The 27,538-nt window shown below is 42.3% G+C and overlaps 1 protein-coding gene across 2 annotated transcripts; it reads left to right on the top strand.

The window, feature by feature from the left end:
- Window positions 1–203: 203 nt before the first annotated feature.
- LOC311007187 (uridine-cytidine kinase-like 1) lies at window positions 204–27,538 on the top strand. Of its 2 annotated transcripts, none has more exons than XM_084000283.1 (15): window positions 204–329; window positions 3,810–4,021; window positions 7,001–7,107; window positions 8,708–8,878; window positions 14,914–14,985; window positions 19,240–19,429; window positions 19,544–19,605; window positions 22,194–22,213; window positions 23,640–23,738; window positions 24,461–24,554; window positions 24,701–24,763; window positions 24,989–25,111; window positions 25,816–25,923; window positions 26,040–26,196; window positions 26,482–27,538. In XM_084000283.1, the coding sequence occupies exons 1-15, from the start codon at window positions 217–219 to the stop codon at window positions 26,556–26,558; spliced, it is 1,668 nt and encodes a 555-aa protein (XP_083856409.1). In that variant the 5' UTR covers window positions 204–216; the 3' UTR covers window positions 26,559–27,538. The 2 variants fall into 2 exon arrangements, with proteins under 2 accessions (XP_083856409.1, XP_083856410.1); XM_084000284.1 differs by lacking the exon at window positions 22,194–22,213 and adding an exon at window positions 20,913–20,929.

Below are 27,538 nucleotides of genomic sequence, written 5' to 3'. Positions count from 1 at the left end.
TATTTAATTCATATATATTTTTAATTTGTAGCACATTTTCAACCCGATTTCCAAAATTATGCGTGAAATATTGATAAAGTGGAGGCTTGAGCACCTTTTTTTTCTCTCTCTCCGATTACCTAAAACACACCATCAGTCTACGTATCCCGACGTCATGACGTAACCAGTGTTTGGTTTCCGCGCCGCGCCGTCGACGCCGAGTCCAGTCCAGTCGACATGGAAACAACAACAGGCAGCAGCGACAATAAACTGGATCATGAACGGCTGAAAGAGGTGGAGATGGCGGCGGAGGACGAGGAGGAGGACAGGTCCATGTTGAGATCCGACAGGTAAATAACGTCCAGGTAGAGGCGTCTCGTGCACTAACTTAACGGTTGGGGAACGTGCGCAGGGGTTTTAGCTGCTACGAGCTAACGGTGCTAACTGGAGCTCATAGATATATACGGACGGAGCTATCGATGCTAACTGGAGCTAACGGTGCTAGCTGGAGCTAACGGGCTGTCACCACCACGCATTGTGTCATCGTGGCTGCGGCGGGGGAACAAAAGACTAAACACAGGAGGAGAAATACAGACAGGAACGAAACGACAGCCGAGTTAATGGATAAATTATAAAAATATATCATCAAAAAGTTTTTGTTTGATAGCTCACATTTAGCTTTAGTGACGTAAACACGAGCTAATTTACCTGCTCTGTTTCCACTCGTGCTACGTTAAACACCTGTCAGTGGATTTAATAACAGGAGCACACGAGCAGAGACCCCTACTGTATTGTATAATAACTTGGGCCCTGTGCCATGTGTAAACATACCGTGTTATTGTGCATTTAATACTAAGCCATTCTATTAATATTCATGTTTTTATTTTAAAGGGATGGTTCAACATTTTGTCAAATTCTCCTCTCACCATAATCCCCATAGTCGTAGCAGTAGGTTCATCACCTTTAATTATCGGTGCATGTTGTTTTGAGATCAGCGGGGCAGAGACGTGAGCTGCTCAGTGAACACAATGGAGGTGAACGATACAGGTCATCCTGTCCCTCACCAAACTCATCAAATACACAATCCAACAACTCCACAACGCTCTGGTGGACAAGTTGTGACCTGCACATTCACCACGCTATGAGATAATCATGTATAATTATGTAACATTACAACACATGAAGCAAATCCTTGGGACTACTTGTGCTTTTGAAATCTCTCCGCCTCTGGAATGTAGTTCCAGCTGCATTTTCCTCTAAAACAACTCTGTCTCATAATGTTACACGATAATCTCATAGCGTGGTGAATGTGCAGGTCACAACTTGTCCACCAGAGCGTTTTGGAGTTGGAGTTGGATTGTGTATTTGATGAGTTTGATGAGGGACAGGGGACCTGTACAGTACCATTCACCTCCATTGTGTTCACTGAGCAGCTCACGTCTCTGCCCCGCCGATCTCAAAACAACATGCACCGATAATTAAAGGTGATGAACCTACTGCTACGACTATAGGGATTATGGTAAGAGGAGAATGACTAAATGTTGAACTGTTCCTTTAACCGTTTCACAATGAATTTATTTTGTTTTTTGAAAGTTTACACTTGATAAAAGATAATTTCATATCATTTCAACTTAGTCTGATTTAGTCAGCCTTTATAAATCACAATAATCGACATCCAGCTTCAGTTTGAAGTATTAAATCATGGCTCTGATGAGGAGGAGCAGCGATAACCGATGATTTATGTGACTTTATTTGATAGAAAACTGAATGAACATCCCAGCTCAGTTTCTGTTGTTCTGTAGTAACACGGGGGCTAATAACACGTAACACTACTGATGTGCAGGGGATCAGGTGTCTGACACACCAAACTGTGTGTGTGTTTAAAAGAGCATTATATTCATTCAGTTTGTGTATTACAGTATCATGGGGACAGTGGGAGCACAGTGCATCCAGCTGCAGGGTGAAAGATGAGTCAGGTGATTATTTACTGGACTATAGGTCCCAGAGGAATGAATCCTGAGCTCATGCGTGTGAAGAAAAGCTGCTCAGTGTCTTTTTCTGTGCTCAAAGGCATTTCTTTATCTTCATCTCTGCATTACTGAGAGCACATGTTTGTACCAGAGATAATCGTATCTTCCACAGATCTGAACTCCTGCAGTAAACAAACAGAGATTTATAGCAGCAGGCGTCAGGTTTTTTTTTTTTTCTCGGGGTTTGACCCAGATATTTGAAGCAGCAGCGTGAAAACTCAACATCTGCTTATCTGTGTTGTGTTTGACTCACCTGCTGCCGACCCTGACCCCGACCCCGACCCCGACCCCGACCAGACCAGACCAGATCGCCTGAGACGTCTGGATGGTTTGTGTCGTCGTGATTAAAGCAATAAACAGGACGGTTGTGTTTACACTGAGCGTCTGTATCTTTGCAGAGATGATTAAGTTAAAGTTTAAAAGTTGTTGAAACAAGTGTCCGGAAAAATAAATGACACAAATCAGGTCCAGATGAAACAACATTCGTTCCTCGACACAGGTGTAGAGCTCAGTTGTTTTGCTCAAGGTCACTTTGACACAATTAGGTGAATTGAATAGAATAAAATATCCTTTATTGTCACATGTACAACAAAATTTAAAATGCCAAACCAGACGGTGCAACCACGTGATAAATACATTTTAAAAAAGACCGTAAAGGAGCATAAAAAAAGCTGGAATGAATAATGTTATGGTGTTGAGTGTAGTTATTATTGCTGTGGGGTAGAAACTGTTTCTGAATCTATTTAAATGATCAGTAATTGATCAGACAATCAGCAAAAAAGTTACCGTAAGCACCTATTTTAATCAATCAAATCTGTACTTTTTGTTTCCATTTACTAGAGGTGTGAAGATTTGCATCGTCTCTTCGACATGTTTCTGAAAACATCACTTTGAGACTGTAATTCTTAATTTTTGTTACATTTTAGTGACAAAATTAACAAATTGTGAAACCAACCTACAGGTGATTTGACCTTCATATGCAGCGTTTTTACAATTTGAATAATTTCTCTTCATAATAATCACTCTGCAGAATTTGGGTTATGAAGAATTTTTATGTTTTAAGACAAAGTTCGTGTTTTAAAGGGACTAAATATAATAAAAAGCCCCAGGGTCCCTGAACGCCTCAGCCAAGTGATGACAGCCTTACTCATGTGAACGGAGACCCCGCCCCCCCCCCACTCTCTGTGTCCAGGGCAGCGGTGTGATTTCCTGGGGAGGGTCGGTGAGTCCCCCTCCCTCCCCCTCACCCACACCGACAGTAAACGCCTCGTTGTGGAGAGACAGAGAGACACTGGAGTTATAGTCTCTCTCTCGTCTCTCTCTGCAGGACAGAAGAACGTCTGCAGCTTCCTCACAGTTAAAAACAAAAAAAGAGGCTTTAAAGTCTCAGAGTTATAAATATAAACATCAGTTCTGTTTGATTTAACTCTGAGGAAACTCCAGATGTTTGACACGATGAACTGCCTGATGGAGCAGCAGCAGCCGGGGTCGACTCTGAGCAAACAAGGCATCTCTGATGGCAACGACATAAACACACGTTATAATAAACCAAGGGTTAAATCAATGAGCTTTACATGAAAACAAAATATTTAACAGTAAGAATCGGAAACGGGAAAAAAACTAAATTAAAATGAAACCCAAAATAGTAAAAATCGGAAACATTAAACATATAATTAAAAGCAAAAAAAAAAGAAGAATAAAACAAAGTTCAGGAAAAAGAGAGAAAAAATAATACTATTGAAATAAAAACTAGACTAAAATAACGTAACATCTGTGTCTCTGTGTTGTGTTTACGTGCAGTGGGAGCGGAGACGACTCCCTCGACAGCCTCGCCAACCGCGTCTCCCGCGTCTGCCCTCTGACCCCGTCTCTGTCGCCGCGGAAACGGACGACGAGCCAGTCGAAGACGGAGCCGCCGCTGCTGAGGACCAACAAGAGGACGATCTACATCGCCGGCCGGCCGCCGTGGTACAACGTCACCGGGACGACGTTCAAGGAGGCGTTCGTCATAGGTGAGAGGAGGAGTTTATAACCAGTTAGATTAAAGGGATAGTTCAACATTTTGGCAAATTGGCCCATTGCCATAATCCCTATAGTCATAGCAGTAGGTTCGTTACCTTTAATTGTCGGTGCAAGCTATTTTTAGAACGGTGGAGCAGAGCCGTGAGCTGCTCAGAGCTACGCTACGGAGGCTCATGGGATTTCTTGGTTTCCCTCATCAAACTCATCAAATACACAATCCAACAACTCCAAAACACTCTGGTGGACAAGTTGTGACCTGCACATTCACCACGCTATGAGATAATAACACAACGTTACCACACAGAGTTGTTTTAGAGGTAAATTCGTGCAAAAACCGCTGATGTGCGTTGCCTTCAGGGGCAGTTTTTCATCAACAGTCTCTGTATTTACCTCTGAAACAACTCTGTCTGGTAACGTTCTGTTATTATCTCATAGCGTGGTGAATGTGCAGGTCACAACTTGTCCACCAGAGCGTTGTGGAGTTGTTGGATTGTGTATTTGATGAGTTTGATGAGGGAAACCAAGAAATCCCATAATGAGCCTCCGTAGTGTAGCTCTGAGCAGCTCACGGCTCTGCTCCGCCGTTCTACAAATAGCTTGCACCGACAATTAAAGGTAACGGACCTACTGCAATTTGCCAAAATGTTGAACTATCCCTTTAAAAAAAGAGAGTTAGCCGGAGAAACAGCAGCTCTGCAGGATTTTCTCCAGATGGGATGATGGATATGAGAAAATCTGTTTTTTTTTCTCCTTATAACTGATCTGTTTTAGTTTTAAACTCGACTTCATCCGTTACAGCGCGGTCGATCTTCATCCTGCTGATCAGAGCAGAAATAAATCTGCCTCAGGACGAGCAACGTGAACCGTGACACAGCCTCAGTGTGTGTGTGTGTGTGTTCCTGTGTGTGTTAAACCCGTCAGAGTTTCCTGAGCAGCAGGAGGACGTGTGTGTGTGGTGGGGACATTATCTTTATTGGTCGATCAGTTATTGTCAATGATCCACGGTGGCTGGTCGCGGCTTCAACACTCGGCTGTAACTGGTGTCGATGAGGAAACACAACCAACCAACAACACACTCTGGTTTTATTACTAATAGAAAAAGATTTTTTTTATCGGCTGCTTCAGTTTCAGGCGTCGCACTCGAGATTTGTCATCGATGCTGAGGAGCCAATAAAAAAAGGCTTTTTTCTATTCAATATGTGGATTTACAAGTGAAGCCAGTGTTGTTGTGTTGTATACAGTCAGCAGTTTTGACCTAGAGTGTGATCAGATAACATGACATCTTCAAAAAGCTGTAACAAAAAAACTAGAGCGCTGCTGTTTAACTTAACTGGAAAGAGCAGATTTGAAACTCTCTCCCAGTTTTTGTTTGACGTTGATGGACTGTGTGAAATTGGAGATATCAAAGTGTTAATTTGATATTATAAAATATTTATAGTGTTTTATAAAGTGGGATGAGATGGGCAGGTGTAGCACCGCATTTTGTAATAATGTAATGAACCAAATTATTACATTTTCTATATAATAAAAAGTGCAAAACTCGCAATTTGAAATAACTTACTAATGCAAAATGTAACAACTTATTACAAAATGTGGCAAAATTTTTTGCGTTTAAAAATTTTATCACAAAATGTGGCGTTATTACATCATGAGGTGAAAACTTTTACATTACATTATTACATCTACGGTGTCAGATTTTTTATTTTCTTGATATATTTGTCTTTTTTTGTCATTTCACAAAGATAATAACAATGATTTTTGTGTATTTTTGGGCCCAATATGTTAATAAAGTAGGTTAAAGTGAAAAAATGATATTACTGTCAGATCGTAGAGGTGAAGTAAAAAACAGAGATACCAACCAGTCAGCAGTTTTGACCTTGACGACTCTTATCTGTGTAAAAAATCCCAACACATCACTGAGAGCAGTTATTACCACAGAAGAAGCTCCGTAGGCTGTTTCTGTCCCCACACACACACACACACACACACAGACACACACACACACACACACACACACACACACACACACACACACACACACACACACACACACACACACACACACACACACACAGCTGTTGGCAGTGATTGCTTCCTCTCTGGCCCAGTTCCCAGGATCGTTGTCCTGAAGGATGCTGCTGCTGTTGTGGTCTTTAACCTGTGTGTGTGTAGTTTTTTTTCCCCTCTCAGCTCTAAACATGGCTGCACACGGCCCATTGCCATAATCCCTATAGTCATAGCAGTAGGTTCGTTACCTTTAATTGTCGGTGCAAGCTATTTTTAGAACGGCGGAGCAGAGCCGTGAGCTGCTCAGAGCTATGCTACGGAGGCTCATGGGATTTCTTAGTTTCCCTCATCAAACTCATCAAATACACAATCCAACAACTCCACAACGCTCTGGTGGACAAGTTGTGACCTGCACATTCACCACGCTATGAGATAATAACACAACGTTACCAGACAGAGTTGTTTTAGAGGGAAATTCATGCAAAACCTCTGATGTACATTTCCGTCGGGGGCAGTTTTTCATCAAGCAGTCTCTGTATTTCCCTCTAAAACAACTCTGTCTGGTAACGTGTATTTGATGAGTTTGATGAGGGAAACCAAGAAATCCCATGAGCCTCCGTAGCGTAGCTCTGAGCAGCTCACGGCTCTGCTCCGCCGTTCTAAAAATAGCTTGCACCGACAATTAAAGGTAACAAACCTACTGCTATGACTATAGAGATTATGGTAATCCCTAAATTTGATAAAATGTTGAACTATCCCTTTAAGTTGTGCTGCAGCAAAGATATTTTCTGTACAACAAGGTCAAATCAAAAGTATTCAGAAACAACCAGAAAGGCTCAAACCTCTAAGGGTTAATCTGTGTCTCCTTCATGTGAATCTTTAGCCTTGACCTGTAACTATGTTGTGTGTGTCTGTGTGTGTCTGTGTGTGTGTTGTTGTGTTGTTGTGTTGTTGTGTTGCAGGTCTGTGTGGAGGGAGTGCGTCTGGTAAAACCACGGTGGCCAATAAGATCATCGAGGCTCTGGACGTCCCCTGGGTCGTCCTGCTCTCCATGGACTCGTTCTACAAGGTGCTCGACTCGATTACGTTTTAAAGAGCTGTTAATGCAGTTATAGTGTGTGTGTGTGTGTGTGTGTGTGTGTGTGTGTGTGTGTCTGACCGATCACAGTTTAAACTCCATCGTTCACATCAATAACGGCTTCAGTCGATTATCGTCTCCGTGGCTCCATCGTCGTCCTCGTTGTGTATTAATTAATTAATTTACAGCCGAGTGCGGTGCGTTCAGGCGGCTCCGCTCTGTGGTCGTGATGCGTTCAAGGTGACTGGGAGAGAATTTAACACTCTGCACTTAAATTTAATGAAACAGTCGAGCTGCTGCGGGTTTTTTTTTTTTTTTTTAAAGGTGAAATGAATCTTTATGGAGTTTTTCTCTTTAATCGACGTCAGTAAAAGATGAAGAGAGAAGATGAAACTGAGTCTGCAGGAGGAGCTGGAGCTACATTTTAGTTAAAAAAAAAATGTTTTTAATCTGTAAAACCTCTCTCTCCCTCTAATTTTATTTTAACTTTATTTTTAATTTTATAATTTCTTGCATCTTTAGACACGCTGCTTTACAACATGATACACTTAAAGATAAACTGTCTTATTTTATCATAGTGCAGTGTAAACAAATAGAAGCGTTTCTGAAACAACTTTATCGACATGAATGACAGAGACGTTGCTCAACGGTCAAAAGTGTCTGGGAACATGAGTCTAAAACTTGGGACAGTTTCATATATATACAAATGCTGTTTAAATATTTTGTTTATAGTAATCAAGAAATCCGCTTATAGTTTTCATTTTTGTTCATTTTATGAATGAAAACATCTGCAAAAACAATTTTAAAACTACTGTATGTGTATTTATTTTATTTCTTACTCCCATGATTCCTTGCTGGACGTCTGCTTCTGCTGCTCGCTAACGTGTGTGCAGTTTATGTTCAGTAAAAACTAAGAAATAAGTCACGGCCAAGCTGCAGCTGGGTTACTGATCTGCACTAGGACACACAGTAGGCCGACTGTGTTTTACTAAACTGCACAGCAACGTTAAAGGCAACTGCCTATTTATAATTTTAACCACAGTAATCTGGATAGACATTACTGTGCTGTATTGTATAGTATTTAACATGCCTCTGGAATTTTTGCATTTGAAACGACTGAACCATGTTTGAAACATGAAATAAAATTCAGTAAACGCTGAAGCTCCGTTTTGTTACATTGTTCTCATTAAAAAAACTCTACAAATGGCATTTAGATGATGCTCTGCATTAAAAACGAAGTGAAATAATAATAAAAATAAACCGCTTACAGTGCTCACATTGACTCTGGACCCATGTGATCACTATAAGCTGTTTCCACTGTACTTAGAAATAAAAGTTTCTGTTGATATATTATATATATTCTATTATTACCATATATACTGTTCTTCCTGTATAGTTTTCAAAAACGTGTATATATAAAAAAAAAACAAGAATAAAACAACACACTGATAAAGTTAAAGGAACATTTATTACAACATCCAAAAAACCCTCATTCTTGTTTTGGTTTCTTGCCCGATAAAGGGGGTAAAAGTGTGTGTAACCATGGTAACATCAGTCCCGTCATGGCGACCTCGTCGTCTCGTGTCTCCAGGTGTTGAACAAAGAGGAGCAGGAACTGGCGGCGAAGAACGAGTACAACTTCGACCACCCGGACGCCTTCGACTTCGAGCTGCTGGTCACCGTCCTCAGGAAGCTGAAGAAGGGGAAGAGCATCAAGGTGCCGGTGTACGACTTCACGTCGCACAGCCGCCGCAAGGAGTGGGTGAGTCAGGGAGGGTATTGATTATTGATTATTGACCGATTTATCATTGATTATACACCAGAAATCATCATGTTTATTGGACTGTTAGAGTGACAGGTGGGTGAGTGAAGGGAGGGAGGAGGAGAAGAGGAGAGGGGAGGAGAGAGAGAGGAGGAGAGGAGAGGAGAGGGGGAGGAGGAGGAAGAGGGGAGGTGAGGAGGAGGAAGAGAGGAGGAGAGGGAGAGGAGGAAGAGAGGAGAGGAAGAGGGGGAGAGGGAGGAGAGGAGGAAGAGGGGAGGAGAGGGAAAGGAGGAGGAGAGGGGGAAGAGAGGAGAGGGGGAGAGGAAGAGGAGGAGGAGAGGAAGAGAGGGAGAGGAGGAGGAAAGGAACAGGAGAGAAGGAGGAGAGGAGATGGAAAGGAGGAGGAGAGGAAGAGGAGGAAGAGAAGAGGGAAAGGAGAGGAGGACAGGAGATGGAGAGGAGGAGGAGATGAAAGGACAGGAGAGGGAGAGGAGGAAGAGAGGAGAAGGAGAGAAAGAGGAGAGAAGCAGGAGAGAAGGCGGAGATGAGAGGAGGAGGAAGAGAGGAAAGGAGCAGGAGAGGTTTCATGATCCTTGGAAGTAAAATAATTAACAAGTCGCCTCTTTTCATTGATCATGAGGCCGTCGGCTTCACAGACACCTGAGATAAACTGATCTCCTCATCTGAGCCTGAGAAACAAATTACAGAAAAATACACTTCATGCACCTGAACTGAAACAGAGGACTGTATAGATAAATAAATAAATAAATAAATAAAGGGAAGAGCTGATAATCATCTGAGTCAGTGTTTTTCTGGCTCCAGGATTGAAACAGTTGGACGTCAGTGAAACACCCGGGGGAGGAGTTAGACGCTAATGTTGCTAATTAATAAAGATTTAGAGAGAAAGAGAAAGAACAGAGAGAGCGAACAGCAGCATCTTTAAGAAGAATCAATCCAGCAGCTTCTGTTTCTCTGCTCTTTAATTTCACGGCTGAAAGACGACGACGACATCGTCTCTTTGTCCAGAGCTCAGTGTGATTAAAGCTGCGGCCCCCGAGGGACCGAGGGGCCGCGGCCGCTCCACCACTCGCACAATGTAGACTAGAGTGACGTTACGTACTTACGCTTCACCGAGTTACAGTCCGCTTAACTTCCTGCTGTCAACTTCATCATAGCGCTGCTGTGTTTACATATCACGCTTAAAGGGATAGTATCATTTTTTTTAAAGTGGGGTTGTATGATCTACAAATAGCCCCTAAGTACTTTAATTGCAGTAGAAGACTCTCTGCACTCCTCCCGTTAGCAACGCCAGCCCATAATAGCCCTGCCCAGAGATTTACAACGTACAGTGTTGTGAATGGACCCAAAGAAACGGCCTATTTTCGTGGCCTAAAAGAGGTTTTACCTGGAAAAAAAAACACACAGTTCAGTTCCATTGTTCGCTATAATATAATTTTTTCCAGCCCCTCAAAGTGCAGGAAAACCACAGTTTTTATTTGGACTAACCAACTGCTGATCAGTGGGCGCTAACCCTGGGCGGAGGGATACGTGAGTTGGTTAGGTCCAAATAAAAACTGTGGTTTTCCTGCACTTTGAGGGGCTGGAAAAAATTATATTATAGCGAACAATGGAACTGTGTTTTTTTTTTTCAGGTAAAACCTCTTTTAGGCCGCGAAAATAGGCCGTTTCTTTGGGTCCATTCACAACACTGTATGTTCAAGGATGCAAACAGCGCGCCGAAAAGCGAAACTCGCTTTTTTCATGACCAATTAGGTGACTTGTGTGAATCATTCAGATCCGAAGAGTTTTTGTTTTGAGGGGGGGGGGGGTCTCAGCGTCTCAGCTGGGGTCAGTAAAATGTTTTTCTAACAGGCTGACAGTGACAATCACGTGAAACTGAGGCGAACTCATTCATGGTTGTCTCTGATTACACTGGTAACTGCCGACCTCCAATGTTGACGCGCGACGTGCGCGCTCGTTACCCAAAGCGGCGCGTATCCGCGTGCAGTCGGTACGTACATTACTGTGTCAGGCAGGTGTCTTCCACGGAGCTTTGCCCCGTTTCAGAGGTGAAGGAGAGACGTCGCCTCCGCGATGTAGAATGTGTTCAATTAAAGTGAAACTAACACATTATATAGGCTATGTCCATTACACACTTTTAGGCCTTAAAATGTCTTAAATTTGTTGAATTATTGTGTTCAAGTCTTAAATAATTTTAGACAGGTCTTAAATTTTCTTATGCCCACCATGGGCGAGCATTTCACTCGCATTTGCCCCTAAAAAAAAAAAGACATGTGTGAACCGGGAAAATCACAAAAAAGAAAGAGCACAACCTGCGATTGGTCCAAAACTACAAATCCCACAATTCTCTGGCCTCAACAATAACAGTAGTTAGTGTAAGTAAGAGAGAGTGGAGCTGTAGGTGAAAAGAGGAAACAACGCACGTCTGGTCCTGTTCTATGTTGTTCGTTCACACCGTCACCGTTTATTCGTTACGTCCGCGGTGTAAAAGGCCGTGACGCAAAGACGCGATTAGGCGCGAGACGCGGTATACGCGACTTTTTTTTTTTGCGACGCAATACACGCGATTCTTTTATGGCGACGGGACCCTCGCGTCTTCGTCTATTTCATCGTGTTTGGTGGGAAGACCCACAGGGGCTTCCCACACAAACACGAGGAACGCTTTTTTTTCGCGCGAGCTTTTACGCGCAACCAAACGCGAGATACGCGAGAAATGCGATTTATCGCTCGTTTTCACTCGTTTCAAAAAAAATTCACGAGCCCGCCAACAACTTTTTTTTTTTTTTCAAAGGAGGTTCAACTGGACTTAGTTATTTGTCTAGGAAGACGTTTCACCTTCATCCAAGAGGCTTCATCAGTTCATGTAGCATCTGACCAGGCTGGGACTGGTCCAACTAACTGGTGTGGAGACTCAGTATAAGTCCAGTTGCTTTCGATTTAACCTCCTTTGAAATACTATGACCTGGACAAATGAGAATATGCACAGGCCTACAACAACATTTCTGCTCTCACCAACCATGGTTGAGGTCACAACGCTGCGCTGTAGCTGCTCTGGAAGTCCGAGACACTGAGGCCAAACGCCGCCGTCGCTTCTGATCCATGACGGCGAGTTCCGGGCTGATGAGCTACAGAGACTTTAGAGTCAAAGAGGAGCAGTGCGTCGCTGTGTCGGACTGTTTGTTTGGATTTAATGAAGAAGCTGCACAGAGTCAGGTGAGCAGAAGCTGCCCCCCCCCCCCCCCCCCCCCCCCCCCCCCCCCCCCCCCCTCTCACCGTGGAGCCGCTGCTGTCTCACCGCCACCACCGACCCCTAGAATAAAACACCACTAAGCCGTGGACGGTCGCTGCGTGGATAAAATGCTGACGACCAAAACAGCCGCCACCAGGTCACTGACTGGAGAGTTTTAAAGTCGGCACATGAACGCAGCTCAGACCGGCCGGTGCCTCAGCGCGGTGATCAGCAGGACGCTATAGCCTAGGATTTTTTTTTTTACCAAGAATGCGCCCAAAAAAATCATGATCCAGGGGCCAAAATTCGAAACAAATATATATTTTTTAAATCATAATTCTCATTATTCTCCTGATGTCGGTTTAATATAAACAGATTGCGCTGATATGCGTCATGTGGCAGCGGGGCAGTGCTGCAGCTGCTGTGCTGTGATGTACCTGATCAGACTGGTGGTGGTCCACAGTCAATCAGTCCCAGATCCTCCACCGTCACCAGATCCCCCGAAAGCCCCCGCAAATAATACATCGACAAGAAGTTAAGTGGCAAGTTGCACCTTTTCGTCGGTTTATTATTTGCGGATTATTTTTTTATAGCCTATATAACGTCACTGCAACATGCGGCTCTCAATGCTTGTCGGTGTTGTGTCTATAAATTGTGAAATAACTTTTCCTCGATAGAAATATGAGACTTGGCCGATAGGTTTCATTCATCCATGTTTTGGCAGACAATACAAATAACCAATGATAATGAGATTTCCACCGCGCCGAACCAATCATGTGGCTGGAATAGAGCCAGTCAACAGTAACATGTGCATTTGTTTGGGTTGCTGCAGATGTGCACATCAGCTGACACCGCCGGTAAAAGAGAGAGAGAGAATGAGTGTTGTCTCGAAAAAAAAACAGTAAAGGAGAACTTGGACAAGTGACTGAAAAGACGCGTGGTGCGTAATGGAGACACCAGGCAGCTGGAGCGGACCGTGGTCACGGTGCGGCCGCTCTGCTGCTCACCTCAGTGTGTGCGACAACTCATTCATGGTTGTCTCTGATTATACTGGTAACAGCCGACCTCCAATGTAGACGCGACGTGCGCGCTCGTTACCCAAAGCGGCGCGTATCCGCGTGCATTCGGTGCGACGGCGCCGCCGTTTTCCCCCCCGTGCATGTCCGTTGCTGTGTCAGGCAGGTGTCTCCACGGAGCTCTGCCCCGTTTCTACGGTGAAGGAGAGACGTCGCCTCCGCGATGTAGAATGTGTTCAATTAAAGTGAAACTAACACATTATATAGGCCTATATGTCCATTACACACTGAATGGGATGTTAAATCCCATGTCTTTATTTCTTCAGTTTATTTTAATAGTAATAATTATGACTAACATTCAGTGAAGACCTAAAAATCAGTATCTCCAAAATTGAAATATTGCAATGGTTTTTATTTTTTTAAAGCATTTTTAATCTAGAAATGTTGGCCTTCTGAAAACTGTCCATCTATATGCACTCAATACTTGGTTGGGGTTGAACTACTGGAAATTGACTTTTCTGTGATATTGTTAATGGTGAGCCCCCCCCCGCCCGCCCGCCAGACAATTCCTCTCTTTTTTGGTCCTGACCCGTTTGCATCCCTGTATAGACCAGAGCAGCTTTTTTATGCAAATGAGAATGACTGATGCATCCTGGGTAATTTAGGGGCAGCACCCGGCATTTTTACATTGCACTCAGTGGCTTTTTGTGTTTTGATGGAGCGTAGACTAACTAACAATCGATTTGAATGTTTAATTTTTTGTTTCTTTTGTAGCACTATGTCTCATAATTATTTTGACACCCTCTTTGAAACCCACCGTTCACGCTATCTTGAAAAATTACAATTAATTAATCTACCGGTATGCTCATTTAGCCTCCCACAGTGATCAATGACCCCACAAAGTGGCCAGAAATTTCTTACCCAGACATCTACACGTATTTGGTCGAATCACCGGGTAGGTTTTGGCTAAGTGTTGTCTGTAAATAGCCTGTTAATAGCCAACTTTTTGTTAGTTAGTTTGTCAAGCCAGTTAGGCTGAACTTTTCAATGGAGGGATGCCGGGCGCTGCCCCTAAATTACCCAGGATGCATCAGTCATTCTCATTTGCATAAAAAAGCCGCTCTGGTCTATGTTGTAAATCTCTGGGCAGGGCTATTATGGGCTGGCGTTGCTAACGGGAGGAGTGCAGAGAGTCTTCTACTGCAATTAAAGTACTTAGGGGCTATTTGTAGATCATACAACCCCACTTTAAAAAAAATGATACTATCCCTAGTTACGTTTGTACGTGTTGTTAATCGGGCGCCGTTTTCTTGTTTCTACTTCTCTGGTAAAACTGGAGCTCACTTCCTCTTTCTCTCTCTCTCGCTAATTCAACTCAAAGCAAAGAGCAGGAAAATGAACAAATCAATAAACAATCATCTGTTTCTTTAGGATTCACTTACTCAGCTTCACACATTACACATGTGATTAATCTCTCACGTTTGTTGCCACGGCGACCTCTGTGACACAACACGGCAACGTGGCCGAAGGTTCGTCACTCGTAGCTGCTCACAGGTGCAGATGAAGCTGATCAGAGTCAAGTTGTGTCGCTGCATAAATTTGCATATTAATGAGGTGAAAACAGATTCTTCATGACAACCTGTGAGCACATGTAGTTTGTCGTCGTCGTCATGGTGACGGTATAAACACATCCTGATGATGATGATGATGATGATGATGATTTTCAGTGACTCAGTTGTTTTTGTTTTGTTTTGTTTTGTCGTCGACAGAAAACGGTTTACGGCGCCAACGTCGTCATCTTCGAGGGAATCCTGGCGTTCGCCAACAAGGAGCTGCTCAAGGTAACAACACTGATCTTCATCATCATCCTCGTCTTCTTCCTCTTCTTCCTCCTCTTTCTCCTCTTCTTCCTCTTTCTCTTCCTCTTCCCCCTCCTCCTCTTTTTCCTCCTCTTTCCCCTCCTCTTCCTCTTCCTTCTCCTCCTCTCCAAATTTCTCTTCCTCCTCTTCCTCTTCTTTCTCTTCCTTCTCCTCTTCTTCCTCCTCCTCTTCCTCCTCCTCCTCTTCCTCCTCTTTCCCTTCCTCTTCCTAATCCTCCTCTTCTTTTCCTCCTCTTTCTCTTCCTCTTTCTCCTCCTCTTCTTCCTCTTTCTCTTCCTCTTTCTCCTCCTCTTCCTCCTCCTCCTCCTTCACCTCCTCCTCTTCCTCCTCTTTCTCATCCTCCTCTTCCTCTTTCCTCTTCCTCTTTCGCTCTCAGCGTCTTGTTTTTAAACCGTCTGAGATTTTACAGTCTCTTTGACCATCAGATGTTTCACATCAAACCACGATTTCAAACCCAAAATGACGACTTGATAAATACAAATAAATAAATAGATTAATAACTAAATGAATAAATGAAATCCGTCTGGGATCAGATTTGTCGGAGCTGATTAACGGCTCCGTCGGCTCGGAGACAAACAAGCGGCTGATTAACAACAAGGAGAGAAATTAAATCATATTACTGCTGATTGACCTGTGTAGACACGGTGAAATTATCTTTAATCTGTTTTTAGTTTAATATCAAACATCAATGCGTCAATGTCTAACTTTAACTTCCCTTTAAAATAAGATGATATTGATTATCTATAATCCATATTTAGGATTAAATATATATAATTGAAGTGTGTAAATTCAGAATATGCAGTAAAATGTAAATTGAGTCAATTCTGCTCTTTATTGTGATGCTGTCGATGGTCGGAGGAAAAATCTGCTGAGGCTTCTCTAACGGTGTGTGTGTGTGTTTGAGTGTGAGCTGGACCGTGGCGATAAGGCGTCCGTCCTCCCCTGAGACTCGGCCGTGTCGTTGATCACCCTTTGATTTAGCTAATAACAGGCCGTTGTTGCCGCGGTGATTAATTACACTCCGTGTCCATTTCTGGAACCGGTCGAGTCAATTAAAAGAAGAGGAAGAAGAAGAAGAAAGCTGCATCAGATATGTTAATGAGGGGGCGTGGCCGGAGAAACCACAGAGCTGCTGTTAAATGACTCTGTGTTATATATGTATATTGTTTAGGTGAAAATGAAAAGAAAAAAGAGAATATCCGCACGCTGGATTAAGGCTCCTATTTATTGGATAATTGCAGGTTGCCTAGGAAAACCACTTCGGGTTGAAACGTTGCAATTATCCAATGAATGGGAGCCTTAATCCAGCGTGCGGATATTCTCTTTTTTCTTTTTCAATGATCCTATGGCTATCCGGCACCTGGCCTAAAATAGACACTGGATGTGCGCACAACTACTGTAATTTCTGGACTATTGAGCGCACCTGAATATAAGCCGCACCACATAAATTTGAAAAGAAAATACATTTTGTATATATACCGGCCGCACTTGAATATAAGCTGCAGGTTTTCATGTTGTAACATGAGATATTTACATAGAAAGACAGTAGGGAACTGTGCAAGTCCAGTCGCTTTTCCGCTGTTTTGGTTACGCTCCTCTCGTCCATGTGCATTTGTTTACAACGAAGCCGGTGAAAAATCAAATCAAAATAAATGGAGCGACCGGATAACGTTACATGACATATACAATGCTACGGCACGTGTGTTTGTGTAGTCTTAACTGTCATGAACAAAAGATTAGGGCTGGGCAATATATCGGATATACGCGATGTATCGTGGCTAGTCCCCTGTGGGATATAGAAAATGACTATATTGTGAATATTCGAGTATACTGTACTCAATTGTCACACAGTTGCTTTTAGTCGCGGTCGGGGTTTTCTCACTCTTTCTCGCCTCTCAGCCATGTGCATTTGTTTACAACGAAGCTGGCGAAAAATCAATAAATGGAGCGGTGGATAACGTTACATGACATATACAATGTTACAGCGTGTGTGTTTGTGTAGTCTTAACCGTCATGAACAAAAGATTACGGGTTACGTAGCGCGTTTGTGTCGCGGTGTGCAGAGACGAGAGCTGGGACACCGGGGCGACGACCGAGTAACTTACACTGATGTTGCAAGGTTGGTTTTCAGCTGTGAGACGTCAGGTGGAGACAGAGAGCCTCCGTTAAAACTATAAATAAAAGCGTAAGAGTCCATATGAAATGAAAGGAAATGAAACACAGTTAAAAAAAAACAAAAGCACAATTACCGTGTGCGCGTCTTGTAGATGGCTCTGACCTGCACCATGACTTCCTGCTTCTGACCCACAATCCCTCAAAACTGGGTCATGTGACTGTATAATATACTTTCAAAATAAAACATCCTCACATGAAGGTTTTTAAAAACAGATCTGAAATTATTTAGCATTACAAGCTATCCATAACATAAACCCTTTTTAATTCTCTTATTTATTGTCATGAATTTATACAGTATGTCTATTTATTAACCTTTTTAAACACTTCATGAGCTAAAATCTATTTTGTATCTTTGTAACATGTGAAACATAATTTTACACAATGAAATCTGTCTCACAGACGGTTTACAGTCGCAGTATAAGAAGAAGAAGCTAAATGATCAGACTTCCTGTTGGAGCAGGTTAGACGCTGATCTACGGCCGCTGCCTCTCGCTCTCTAACCTTTGGAAACACACACACAAACACACACACGTCTCCTTTTAGTCGTTTTGTCAGATTTACAACAGACTGGATCAACTGGCTTGTTGTGCAACTGAGTTATACCTGTTAACACACACACACACTCTGATCCCTCCTTCCTTCTCCTCCTCCTCCTCCTCCTCCTCCGTCATCTCTGGGTCTTTGTGAAGCTTCTTCCTCTTTTTGTCGTCGTGAAGTCGCCTCATTGATTTTTCCTGGTTTCTGCTGAGTTCAGGTTCAGTTTAATGGAGCTCAGACAGAAAGAGGACGATTCCTCTTCGACAGTGACAGAGGTGACGGAGCCGATAACGGAGATAATAACACAACGACTCCTCCTCTTCATCCTCCTCTTCATCCTCCTCTTCATCCTCTTTCAACACAGACGAACTGAAGACACACATTCTTCTCTTTCAGTTTCTTATCAACGTCCTCATGTCCAAACGTTTTCATCGGACTGAACAGTTTATTAAGATATTATCCTCAAAAAACTGCTATTTCTTTTCTTACATAGAAAACTGATCAAATGTAAATGACTGTGCAGCTTTAAAGGTCCAGTGCGTAAAATGGGGGGGAAACTGTGACATCCAGTGTTCAGATTCTAGTTTGCAGCGCTCACACTAAAAGGAAAATAATGAAAATAGTCTTAAAATTATAAATATGACATTTCTTTCGATGCATAAACCATGAAATAAACAATTCTACATCATATCTGTGCGCCATATCAACCTAAAACTAGCATGGCTGACAGACATACAGTAGTATGCAATTTGCCACTTAAACATCAGCACATGGCAATAAAAAGCACATAATATTAATACGAACCGACGATGCAACTCTTAAAACAAGATGTAAGATGGCAAAATGTGCTGGATAAAGTTTCATTCAACGTTAACAAACACTAACTGCTAAGCTAAAACCAGCCAGTATGTGGCGGTACAGTACTGCAGTTTTTAATATTCTCATTCAAATAAAACACACTGAAATTAAATACATCACATCTTTTTTCTAACTGAACACTGCTGTTTCCTCCTCCTTCTTTCCTTACACCTTCTTCTTCGTTATTTGTTTATTTATGCGAATGAAACATGTTCTCTGGCTGGATTTACCGTTCAGGCTGCCGTACAAACATGGCGGCTCAAGATGGCAACAGTCTCTAAAGCAAGACCCTTGCTATATGTTTATATAAAAGAAGAATTATAAGGCAACCAAACACATTTTATTTTATAGCGATTATACAAATATATTCATAGGTAGTTTATTCAGATTTTGCCAATAAACCTTGTCAATTATTACACACTGGACCTTTAATACAAACATCTACCTTTAGACCCTATGGACCTTTAATATTGTGTGTTTGTATTCACTGTTATTTGAGATATGTTGTGACACAAAGGAAATCCCTCCCTTTAGGAAATTAAAAATAAAGTTCCTACACAAAACAAACCAAAACAATCAGACTAATTAAAGAACCCCCCCTCCCTTCTTCTTCCTCCTCTTCCTCTTCTTCTTCTTCCTCTTCCAGCTTCTGGACATGAAGGTTTTCGTCGACACCGACTCCGACATCCGTCTGATACGGCGGCTGAAGAGGGACATTTCCCAGCGCGGCCGCAACATCAGCGGCATCATCAAACAGTACAACAAGTTTGTCAAACCGGCGTTCGAGCAGTACATCGAGCCCACGGTGCAGGTGGCCGACATCGTGGTGCCCAGAGGTCAGAGGTCAAACTGTCTTTGTTACGTTAGAGAAAAGAAAAAGAAGAGAAGAAAATAATCCGATTAAATCAGTGAATTCTTGTTGTTTGTGTGTGAAACGTGTCGATGTTCAGGTGGAGAAAACTTTGTGGCTCTGGATCTGATCGTTCAGCACGTTCACAGTCAGCTGGAGAAGGTAAAAACCAAACATTTATTTCCTGTTGTTTGGATTATTAAGTGTTTGTTCAGACTCAGAGAGGAGAAAGTGTTAATCACAGATTATTATACAATCGTCTTTATAATGATCAAAATCTGAATTATCTGTGTTTGGCTTCAAATTAAGTTTTAACACCAAAGTTCTGGTGCCAAACTCTCTAAAGTTTAACTCGCCTGCTCCTGAGCTGAGATAAAAAAAAAAATGAAAAAGAAGTCCTGGTTTGTTAAAATGAAGCTGTGGACGAGTGTGAACGAGCTCTGTGGTGCTTTTAATGAGTGAAAATCACTTTATTAGACATGAAATAGTTAAATTTTCGGCTGTAAAGTCCAGTATATAATGTTATGTTTGATCTAATAAACCTTAGTTAAACTATTAAATAAAACTTAATTTATCATTTATAAAACAGTTTTCCTAATTATTATGCAATTAATAAACAGTTATAAATATTTAACTACTGAACTGAATTAATTAGCTTATATATGATAAAACATCTATTATCTGATGATTAGTTCATGTTTAAATCACACTGCAGCATAAATCTTCATCTAAATAGTTTATTAATCATTTACTGACGCTTTATAAATGATCTACCACTAAATAACTGGTTTGTCATTGATATAACACTTTATTCATAAATGTTGAATCCATCATTTACACAATAATTAAACACATTATACATTTATACCTGTGTTTATAAATCACAGATTAATCAGTATTAATGTAAGAAGAGTGATTTATAAATAAAAAAGGGATTTATAAACATTAAACTAATGCAGAGAGCAGGTTCAGGCAAATATATAAATAGGCTATATAAAACAGGTTTAAAAGTCCAAGATTAAAGTAAAAACATATTTATTCTGTCACTTGATCCAAACCTCCTCCTCCCTCTGCTGGTGGACGGACGTCACTGAGAAAAAACACTGAGAGACAAAGAGTTTGGAGAAATTATACATTTAAATATAGAAAAAATGCTGCTGAATTCATGTATAAAAATGTTAATAATGATATTTATATTGAGTTTAAATTTTATTTTAACAAACATTTATTTTGCTTGAAATGTTTTTTGTTGTTTTGGAGGTTTTTACTTTTTTCTCATGAATGGCTGATCTCATGTTTTTTCTTTTTGTTTCTCACTGTTTGCACACACACACACATGCACTCATACGTGTGTGTGTGTGTTTGTGTGTGTGTTTGTGTGTTAATGTGTGTGTGTCCTTGTGTGTGCACGACTCCCCCTCCCTCCTCCACTCTCTCTCCTGCCTGGCTGAATGCTGTGTAACCATCAGCGTGAGATCAATGTGAGGTACGACTGACACGGCTTTTTATTATGACATTTCTTCCTCCCTGTCTTCTTCCTCTTCCTCTTCCTCTTCACTGTCCTTTGTTTCTCCGTCTTCTCCTTTTTCTTTTTCTCCGTCTTCTCCTTCCTCTTCTCTGTCTTCCTCTGCTCTCTTTTCTTCCACCACGCCTCGTTTAAAAACAAAAAACAGATTAACACTGGTCTTGTTTTTGTGTGATTTCACCTTTTTAACTAACAAACCAGAAAAACCAGTGAAGTTTATTTAACTTTGTTTACCTCCATAAATAACCTTCATCATCATCTTCATCTCCTCTCAGAGACGAGGCCTGATGAGAGACAGGAGGAGTTCACAGCTTCAGATCGTTTCATGTGGAAACGACACTAAAGAAGTTAATGTGCTAATGCACCGATGTTCAGATCGATGTCTGTTCATGATACAAGAGAGAAATTAATATTCATACAGATTCTGCAGGAAACAAATGTTAGAAGCCAGATTTTCTTCTGATCTCGATTCACTAACTCTGAATGAATAAAAAATAAACAGTTTTTCTGTCTTGTGCAAAAAAATTAGACACCGTCTGTAGTCTGCAGGTGTTTAAACTTCTGTTAAAAGGATAGTTCAACATTTTGGCAAATTGGCCCATTGCCATAATTGCTATAGTCATAGCAGTAGGTTCGTTACCTTTAATTGTCCCATTAGCCTCCGTAGCGTAGCTCTGAGCAGCTCATGGCTCTGCTCCGCTGTTCTAAAAATAGCTTGCACCGACAAATAAAGGTAACAAACCTACTGCTATGACTATAGGGATTATGGCAATGGGCCAATTTGCCAAAATGTTGAACTATCCCTTTAAAACTAAAACATGTTCAAGTTTCTTCTGGTTAAAAATGTAAAAAATTATTAGAATAAATAACTTAGGCTCGTTCCGATCAGATCATAATTATTATTATTATAAACCCCAGAAATCTCCGGTTGTTTTAAACTCTGAGTTTCCACCGGCCTCGTTCACACTGTCTCACTACAACGCAGCCAAACAGGAAACTGAAGGTTCAGTGAGAGAGATAATCAACAATAATTGATCGATAACAATCCGACTCCTGAGCTTCTCCTCAGTGATGTGGTGGAGCTGTGTCATCGCTCTAATCCTGCTCTTTCTCTCCTCTTGTTTTGTGTCTGTCATTTCTATTTCTCTTCTTCCTCCTCTTCACTTTCCATCACTTCTCCTTCTTCTTCTTCCTCCTCTTCTTCTTCATTTTTCCGACTCCTCAGAGGAAGCTCCGCTGGGACATGTGAGCCTCCGTCCCGTGTGCATCCTCCCTCTAGATATTTGTAGTTTTCCTTGAACTGATTAAGAGGCCGACGTGCTCGTTTGATGTTTTTGCTGCCTTTTATCACCAGAGAGAGTTTCTGTTTCTGTAGCTGTTGTCACATGCAGCATGAAGCAGACAACACATGTCGAGTGTTTATATTCAGTATTTTAACACTGGATGCATTTGTGTGTGTGAGTGTGTGTGACCCTGCATTTCCTCCTCCAGCAGCCACACTGACAGCTCAGCTCGGCTTTGCATTGATTGGGATACTTCACCCAAAATCTATAATTCACCAATCATCTACTCACCATCATGCCAAGGAAGGGTTTGGAGAACTTTCAGAGTCATCAAAACGCTTTAGGAGTTCCAGGGGGGGTCCGGCTGGCAACGGACTTTCATATAATGGCGGCGGATAGAGTTCACTTTTTTAAATTGTCCAAAACACACACTATGAAACGTCCAGATACCTCCATACTGCTCGTCTGTACTGACCCAAGTGTCCTGAAGCCGCCACATGAAAAAGTTGTTCAGAAAAAAATAATTTTGATCTCTGTTTTTAGCCTTGTTGTAGCAGCAGCTCCCAGTGGCTGCACGAGATTTGCTGTGAGATGTTCTTCCGTGTTTACATCAAACATCCAATGGTTTACAACGATGAACGAACATCTCACAGCAAATCTCACGCATGCACACAAACATCAACAGAGCCACTAGGAGCTACTGCTACAACAAAGATAAAAACAGAGATCAAATAAATTTTTTACGAACAACTTTTCCATGTGGCAGCTTCAGGACACTTGGGTCAGTACAGACGAGCAGTATGGAGGTATCTGGATGTTTCATAGTGTGTGTTTTGGACGATTCAAAAGTGAATCCGCCGCACTGGAACTCCTAAAGCGTTTTGATGACTCTGAAAGTTCTCCAAACCCTTCCTTGGCATGACGGTGAGTAGATGATTGGTGAATTATCGATTTTGGGTGAAGTATCCCTTTAAAAAAAGTATATCTGTATGTGTGTATAAAGGAAGTGATTGAGTCTCTGCACCTCTGGCTGCTTCTCTCCAGATGTTCTCACCTCCACTCATCCACATGTTTGCAGCTGCTTGTCTAACATCGTCTCACCTCGGACCATGATGCATCTGGTCTGAAGATAAAAGGCAGCAAAACAAAACCCGACTTAGATCAAACGAGCGTCTCGATTAATGAACTAAACCAGGACTGTGATGGATGAGGAGAGTTACAATGTGTTGATTTGTGTGTGTGTGTGTGTGTGTGTGTGTGTGTGTGTGTGTGTGTGTGTGTGTGTGTGTGTGTGTGTGTGTGTGTGTGTGTGTGTGTGTGTGTGTGTGTGTGTGTGTGTGTGTGTGTGTGTGTGTGTGTGTGTGTGTGTGTGTGTGTGTGTCACACAGGTCGGCTCTGGCCTCGGCTCATCAGGGTCAGCCGTTACCCAAAACCCTCAGCGTGTTGGAGAGCACGCCACAGGTCCGCGGCATGCACACCATCATCAGGTCAGTACCACACACTAGGGGTCAACGACCTGATGCAACACAGTGTGAAGTGGTGGTGTAAAACTGTGACGATATACAGGAAAATAAATTTGGACTCAAATGTGGAATAAATGTAATTCACTTCTCCAATGCAACACAATGTTTCTTGACAGATTTTACATAGTTTGTCACATTATTTAGAAGAAAATAGATGTTTTCAGGTTAAGTTTAAATATGAATATTTAAATATAGAAACAAAAGCAAAAAATCCATTTCAAATTAAAGGGACAACGAGGAGTTTTGGAAAGCAAAGTGTTTTCACACTACATTTCCCATGAGCACGGTGAAATTCTTGGACCGACGCAAGACGGACGAAAGCCATTTGCCAAGAATGTTTTCATTCAAGAATGGAAGTCGGAGGTTCGAAGACGATCAAATACCGTCGTAGTTCCAACCATAAACGGCGATTCGGCGGCGTTATTCTCATGACTCGCCAGGCAGCGTTCGCAAAACCGAAAGTAGGAAACGCTGGTCGGTGGATGAAATTGATGAAGATGTTTTCTGTATTTATGTTTGTTAGTGGTTTGACCCCTGAGGGCCACCGTACGAAGGACTGGAGTTAACCGTGTGTGTGTGTGTGTGTGTGTGTGTGTGTGTGTGTGTGTGTGTGTGTGTGTGTGTGTGTGTGTGTGTGTGTGTGTGTGTGTGTGTGTGTGTGTGTGTGTGTGTGTGTGTGTGTGTAGGAACAAGGAGACCAACCGAGACGAGTTTATCTTCTACTCTAAGAGATTAATGAGGCTGCTGATCGAACACGCGCTCTCCTTCCTCCCGCTCAAGGTGAGTTTTTGTGTCTGTGTGAGAGAAACAACAACACCAGAGGCTTTTATTGTGGCGGGGTGCGGCCTGTAGAGGGCCACACGTCCTGTCCACAGGTGAAGTAAATAAAGATGCCGTTCTCATGATGTTTCTCTTTGTCTCTGCAGCCGGTTTCCGTGGAGACGCCTCAGGGCGGCGTCTACGAAGGGAAGAGGCTGAGCGGGCAACGAGTGAGTTTTTCTTCAACCGTCAACACATCCTCCCAAACTTGAATATTTTACTGATTATAATAATATTCATATTTTCAGAACAACTCTGAAGTCTGGAGGCCAGTTCTCTTTTATTTTGAAATTTATTTTGGTTTCTTCTCATTCCTCTTCTGTTTTTAATTGTTTTGTTCTGTATTTTGTGTTTGAGCCTCTGTCTTTCTCCTTCCTGTGTGTGTGTGTGTGTAGATCACCGGTGTGTCGATCCTCCGAGCCGGGGAGACGATGGAGCAGGCGCTGATGGCCGTGTGCAAAGACATCAGACTGGGGAAGATCCTGATCCAGACCAACCACGACACCGGAGAACCAGAGGTCTGAGAGTCTAGAGAGTCTCTGCTGCTGCTGCTGTGAAACCAGCTCAGTGTGAAACCAGCTCAGTGTGACCGCAGCAGAAACCAGTGACTTTTAAAGTTTTAATAACAAATGTCACAAAGCTGCAGCCGAGCCTGAACTTTACATCAGAATTTTTCCCACAGATTAAATTTGGTTTAGCAGCAAAAATATCAAGCTTCAGTTCATTTTTCGTTTTGGAACTTAATTTTTATTAGTTTTTATGACAAGAATAGCAAAAAAAAAAAAAACAGCACTCCATCTCATAACGTTGTGTTATTATCTCATAGCGTGGTGAATGTGCAGGTCACAACTTGTCCACCAGAGCGTTTTGGAGTTGTTGGATTGTGTATTTGATGAGTTTGATGAGGTAAACCAAGAAATCCCATTAGCCTCCGTAGCGTAGCTCTGAGCAGCTCGCGGCTCTGCTCCGCCGTTCTAAAAATAGCTTGCACCGACAATTTAAGATAACGAACCTACTGCTATATGACTATAGGGATTATGGCAATGGGCCAATTTGCGAAAATGTTGAACTATCCCGTTAAAACCCATTTAAATAGAGCTCAAGTGAAAACAAAAGTAAGGGGGAGGTCATGAACTCTTCCTCATTCAACAAAAACACTTTCCATTTTGTTATCTGCACATTGATGATTTTTTTTATCCTCCGTCTTGTCTCCGTCCTGCAGCTTCACTACCTCCGTCTGCCCAAAGACATCAGTGAGGACTACGTCATCCTGATGGACAGCACCGTGTCCACCGGCGCCGCGGCGCTCATGGCCGTCAGAGTGCTGCTGGTACGACGCCTCGTGTTGATTATTTTAAATGTGTTGAAACGTTTTGAGTCTCATTAGATGGTTTGGTTCTTTATGAGGTAAAAAGATGAAGTTGTTTTTCCTCTTTCCGTCTGAAGGACCACGACGTGGCCGAGGACAAGATCTTCCTGCTGTCGCTGCTCATGGCGGAGATGGGCGTTCACTCGGTGGCGTACGCCTTCCCCAAAGTCCGCATCATCACCACGGCGGTGGACAAGGAGGTCAACGACCAGTTCCACATCATCCCAGGAATCGGTGAGTTCCTCCTCCTCCTCCCGTTGTTGTTGTTCACGTTCACGAAAGTTACTCATGTAGCAGGGACTGAACGCCAAGAAGAAAAGACACCAAATACAGTGATCTTAGATAAACAGCAATAACAACAACCTGAAATCATGGTAGACACCACATCCTATAATAACCCAAACCTACATAGTATAATTCCTCAAAGTTAGTAAAGAAAAAGAAGGAAAAAAAAGTTTTCATCACACAATAAACCCTAGTCCTCCACCTGTCTCATCCGTCTCCTTCCACCTGCTGCAGGAAACTTTGGAGATCGTTACTTCGGCACCGACGCTCCGTCAGACTGGTGTGAGAGCGACGAAGGGATGGACTATTGAAGAGAGGACGAGAAGGACGAGAGAACGAGAGAACGAGGAGGAGGCTCGTGAAGAAAGAAAGAGAGAGAGAGAGAGAGAGAGAGAAACAAGAAGAAGAAGAAGTACTTATCTGTGAACGAGCTCCTCCTGACGACGCCGTAACGAACTGCTGCTTCCTGTCCAGAGAGTTCAGCGTCGGAGCGGTGAGGAGCCGAGAGGCGGTGCTGCTCACTCACTCACTCACTCACTCACTCACTCATTCATTCATTCATTCATTCATTCATTCATTCATTCATTCATTCATTCATTCATTCATTCATTCATTCATTCATTCATGTTTACAGCAGAGTTTACAGGGGCCAAAGTGTTTCCTCTCTCACTCATTCACACAAACATCTGGAAAAAGACAAGTTGTGCTCCGAAGCTACCTACTGAGAAGATACTGATGATACTGAGTATTGATGATGATGATGATGATGATGATGTCGTTGCTGAAGCTGCAGCTGTGAAGTTTGAACTGGAGGAGCCAGATGTTGGACGACTGAACTAGAGCGACGCTCAGTTAAAAAAAAAAAAAAAAAAAAATTATTCTATTATGTTGTTTTTTTTTGTCCTTTTTTTTTTTTTTAACAGCAGCTACAAACCGATCGATCCATTGATCGATTGATCTGCTCCGGGTGGGTCCAATCAGTGACGATGTCATTTTTGCACAAAGACGTGACCTCACTCGTCCTCCGCCACACGTGAGAAGAGCAGCAGCTGTAAAATATATGGTAGTGAATTCTACCGTCTTTCCGTTTCTTCTGTTTTTTAGCTTGAAGCCGTTTTTTTTTTTTTTTTTTAAGATCAATCAGTTCGTCGCAGTCGAATCTTCTCAGGCGACGCTCAACGAAAGGGACGACGACCATGACGACTCATACTTGAACAAGAAGATGAGAGACGTTTTTCTCTGTTTTCATCTCGTTAACAAACTTTATCTGACTTAACTTTAGTAGGTTTCT

The sequence above is a fragment of the Trachurus trachurus genome (genome assembly GCF_905171665.1).
Source record: "Trachurus trachurus genome assembly, chromosome: 24".
NCBI classification, from domain to species: Eukaryota; Metazoa; Chordata; class Actinopteri; order Carangiformes; family Carangidae; genus Trachurus; species Trachurus trachurus.
This window is presented reverse-complemented; position numbering and strand designations above follow the sequence as displayed.

Excerpts from the sequence above, each read along its gene's own strand:
- LOC311007187 (XM_084000283.1), top strand. The coding sequence starts at position 217 with ATGGAAACAACAACAGGCAGCAGCGACAATAAACTGGATCATGAACGG. Across the intron at positions 4,022-7,000 it reads CAAGGAGGCGTTCGTCATAG|GTCTGTGTGGAGGGAGTGCG; the intron begins GTGAGAGGAGGA and ends GTTGTGTTGCAG. Across the intron at positions 19,430-19,543 it reads CGACATCGTGGTGCCCAGAG|GTGGAGAAAACTTTGTGGCT; the intron begins GTCAGAGGTCAA and ends GTCGATGTTCAG.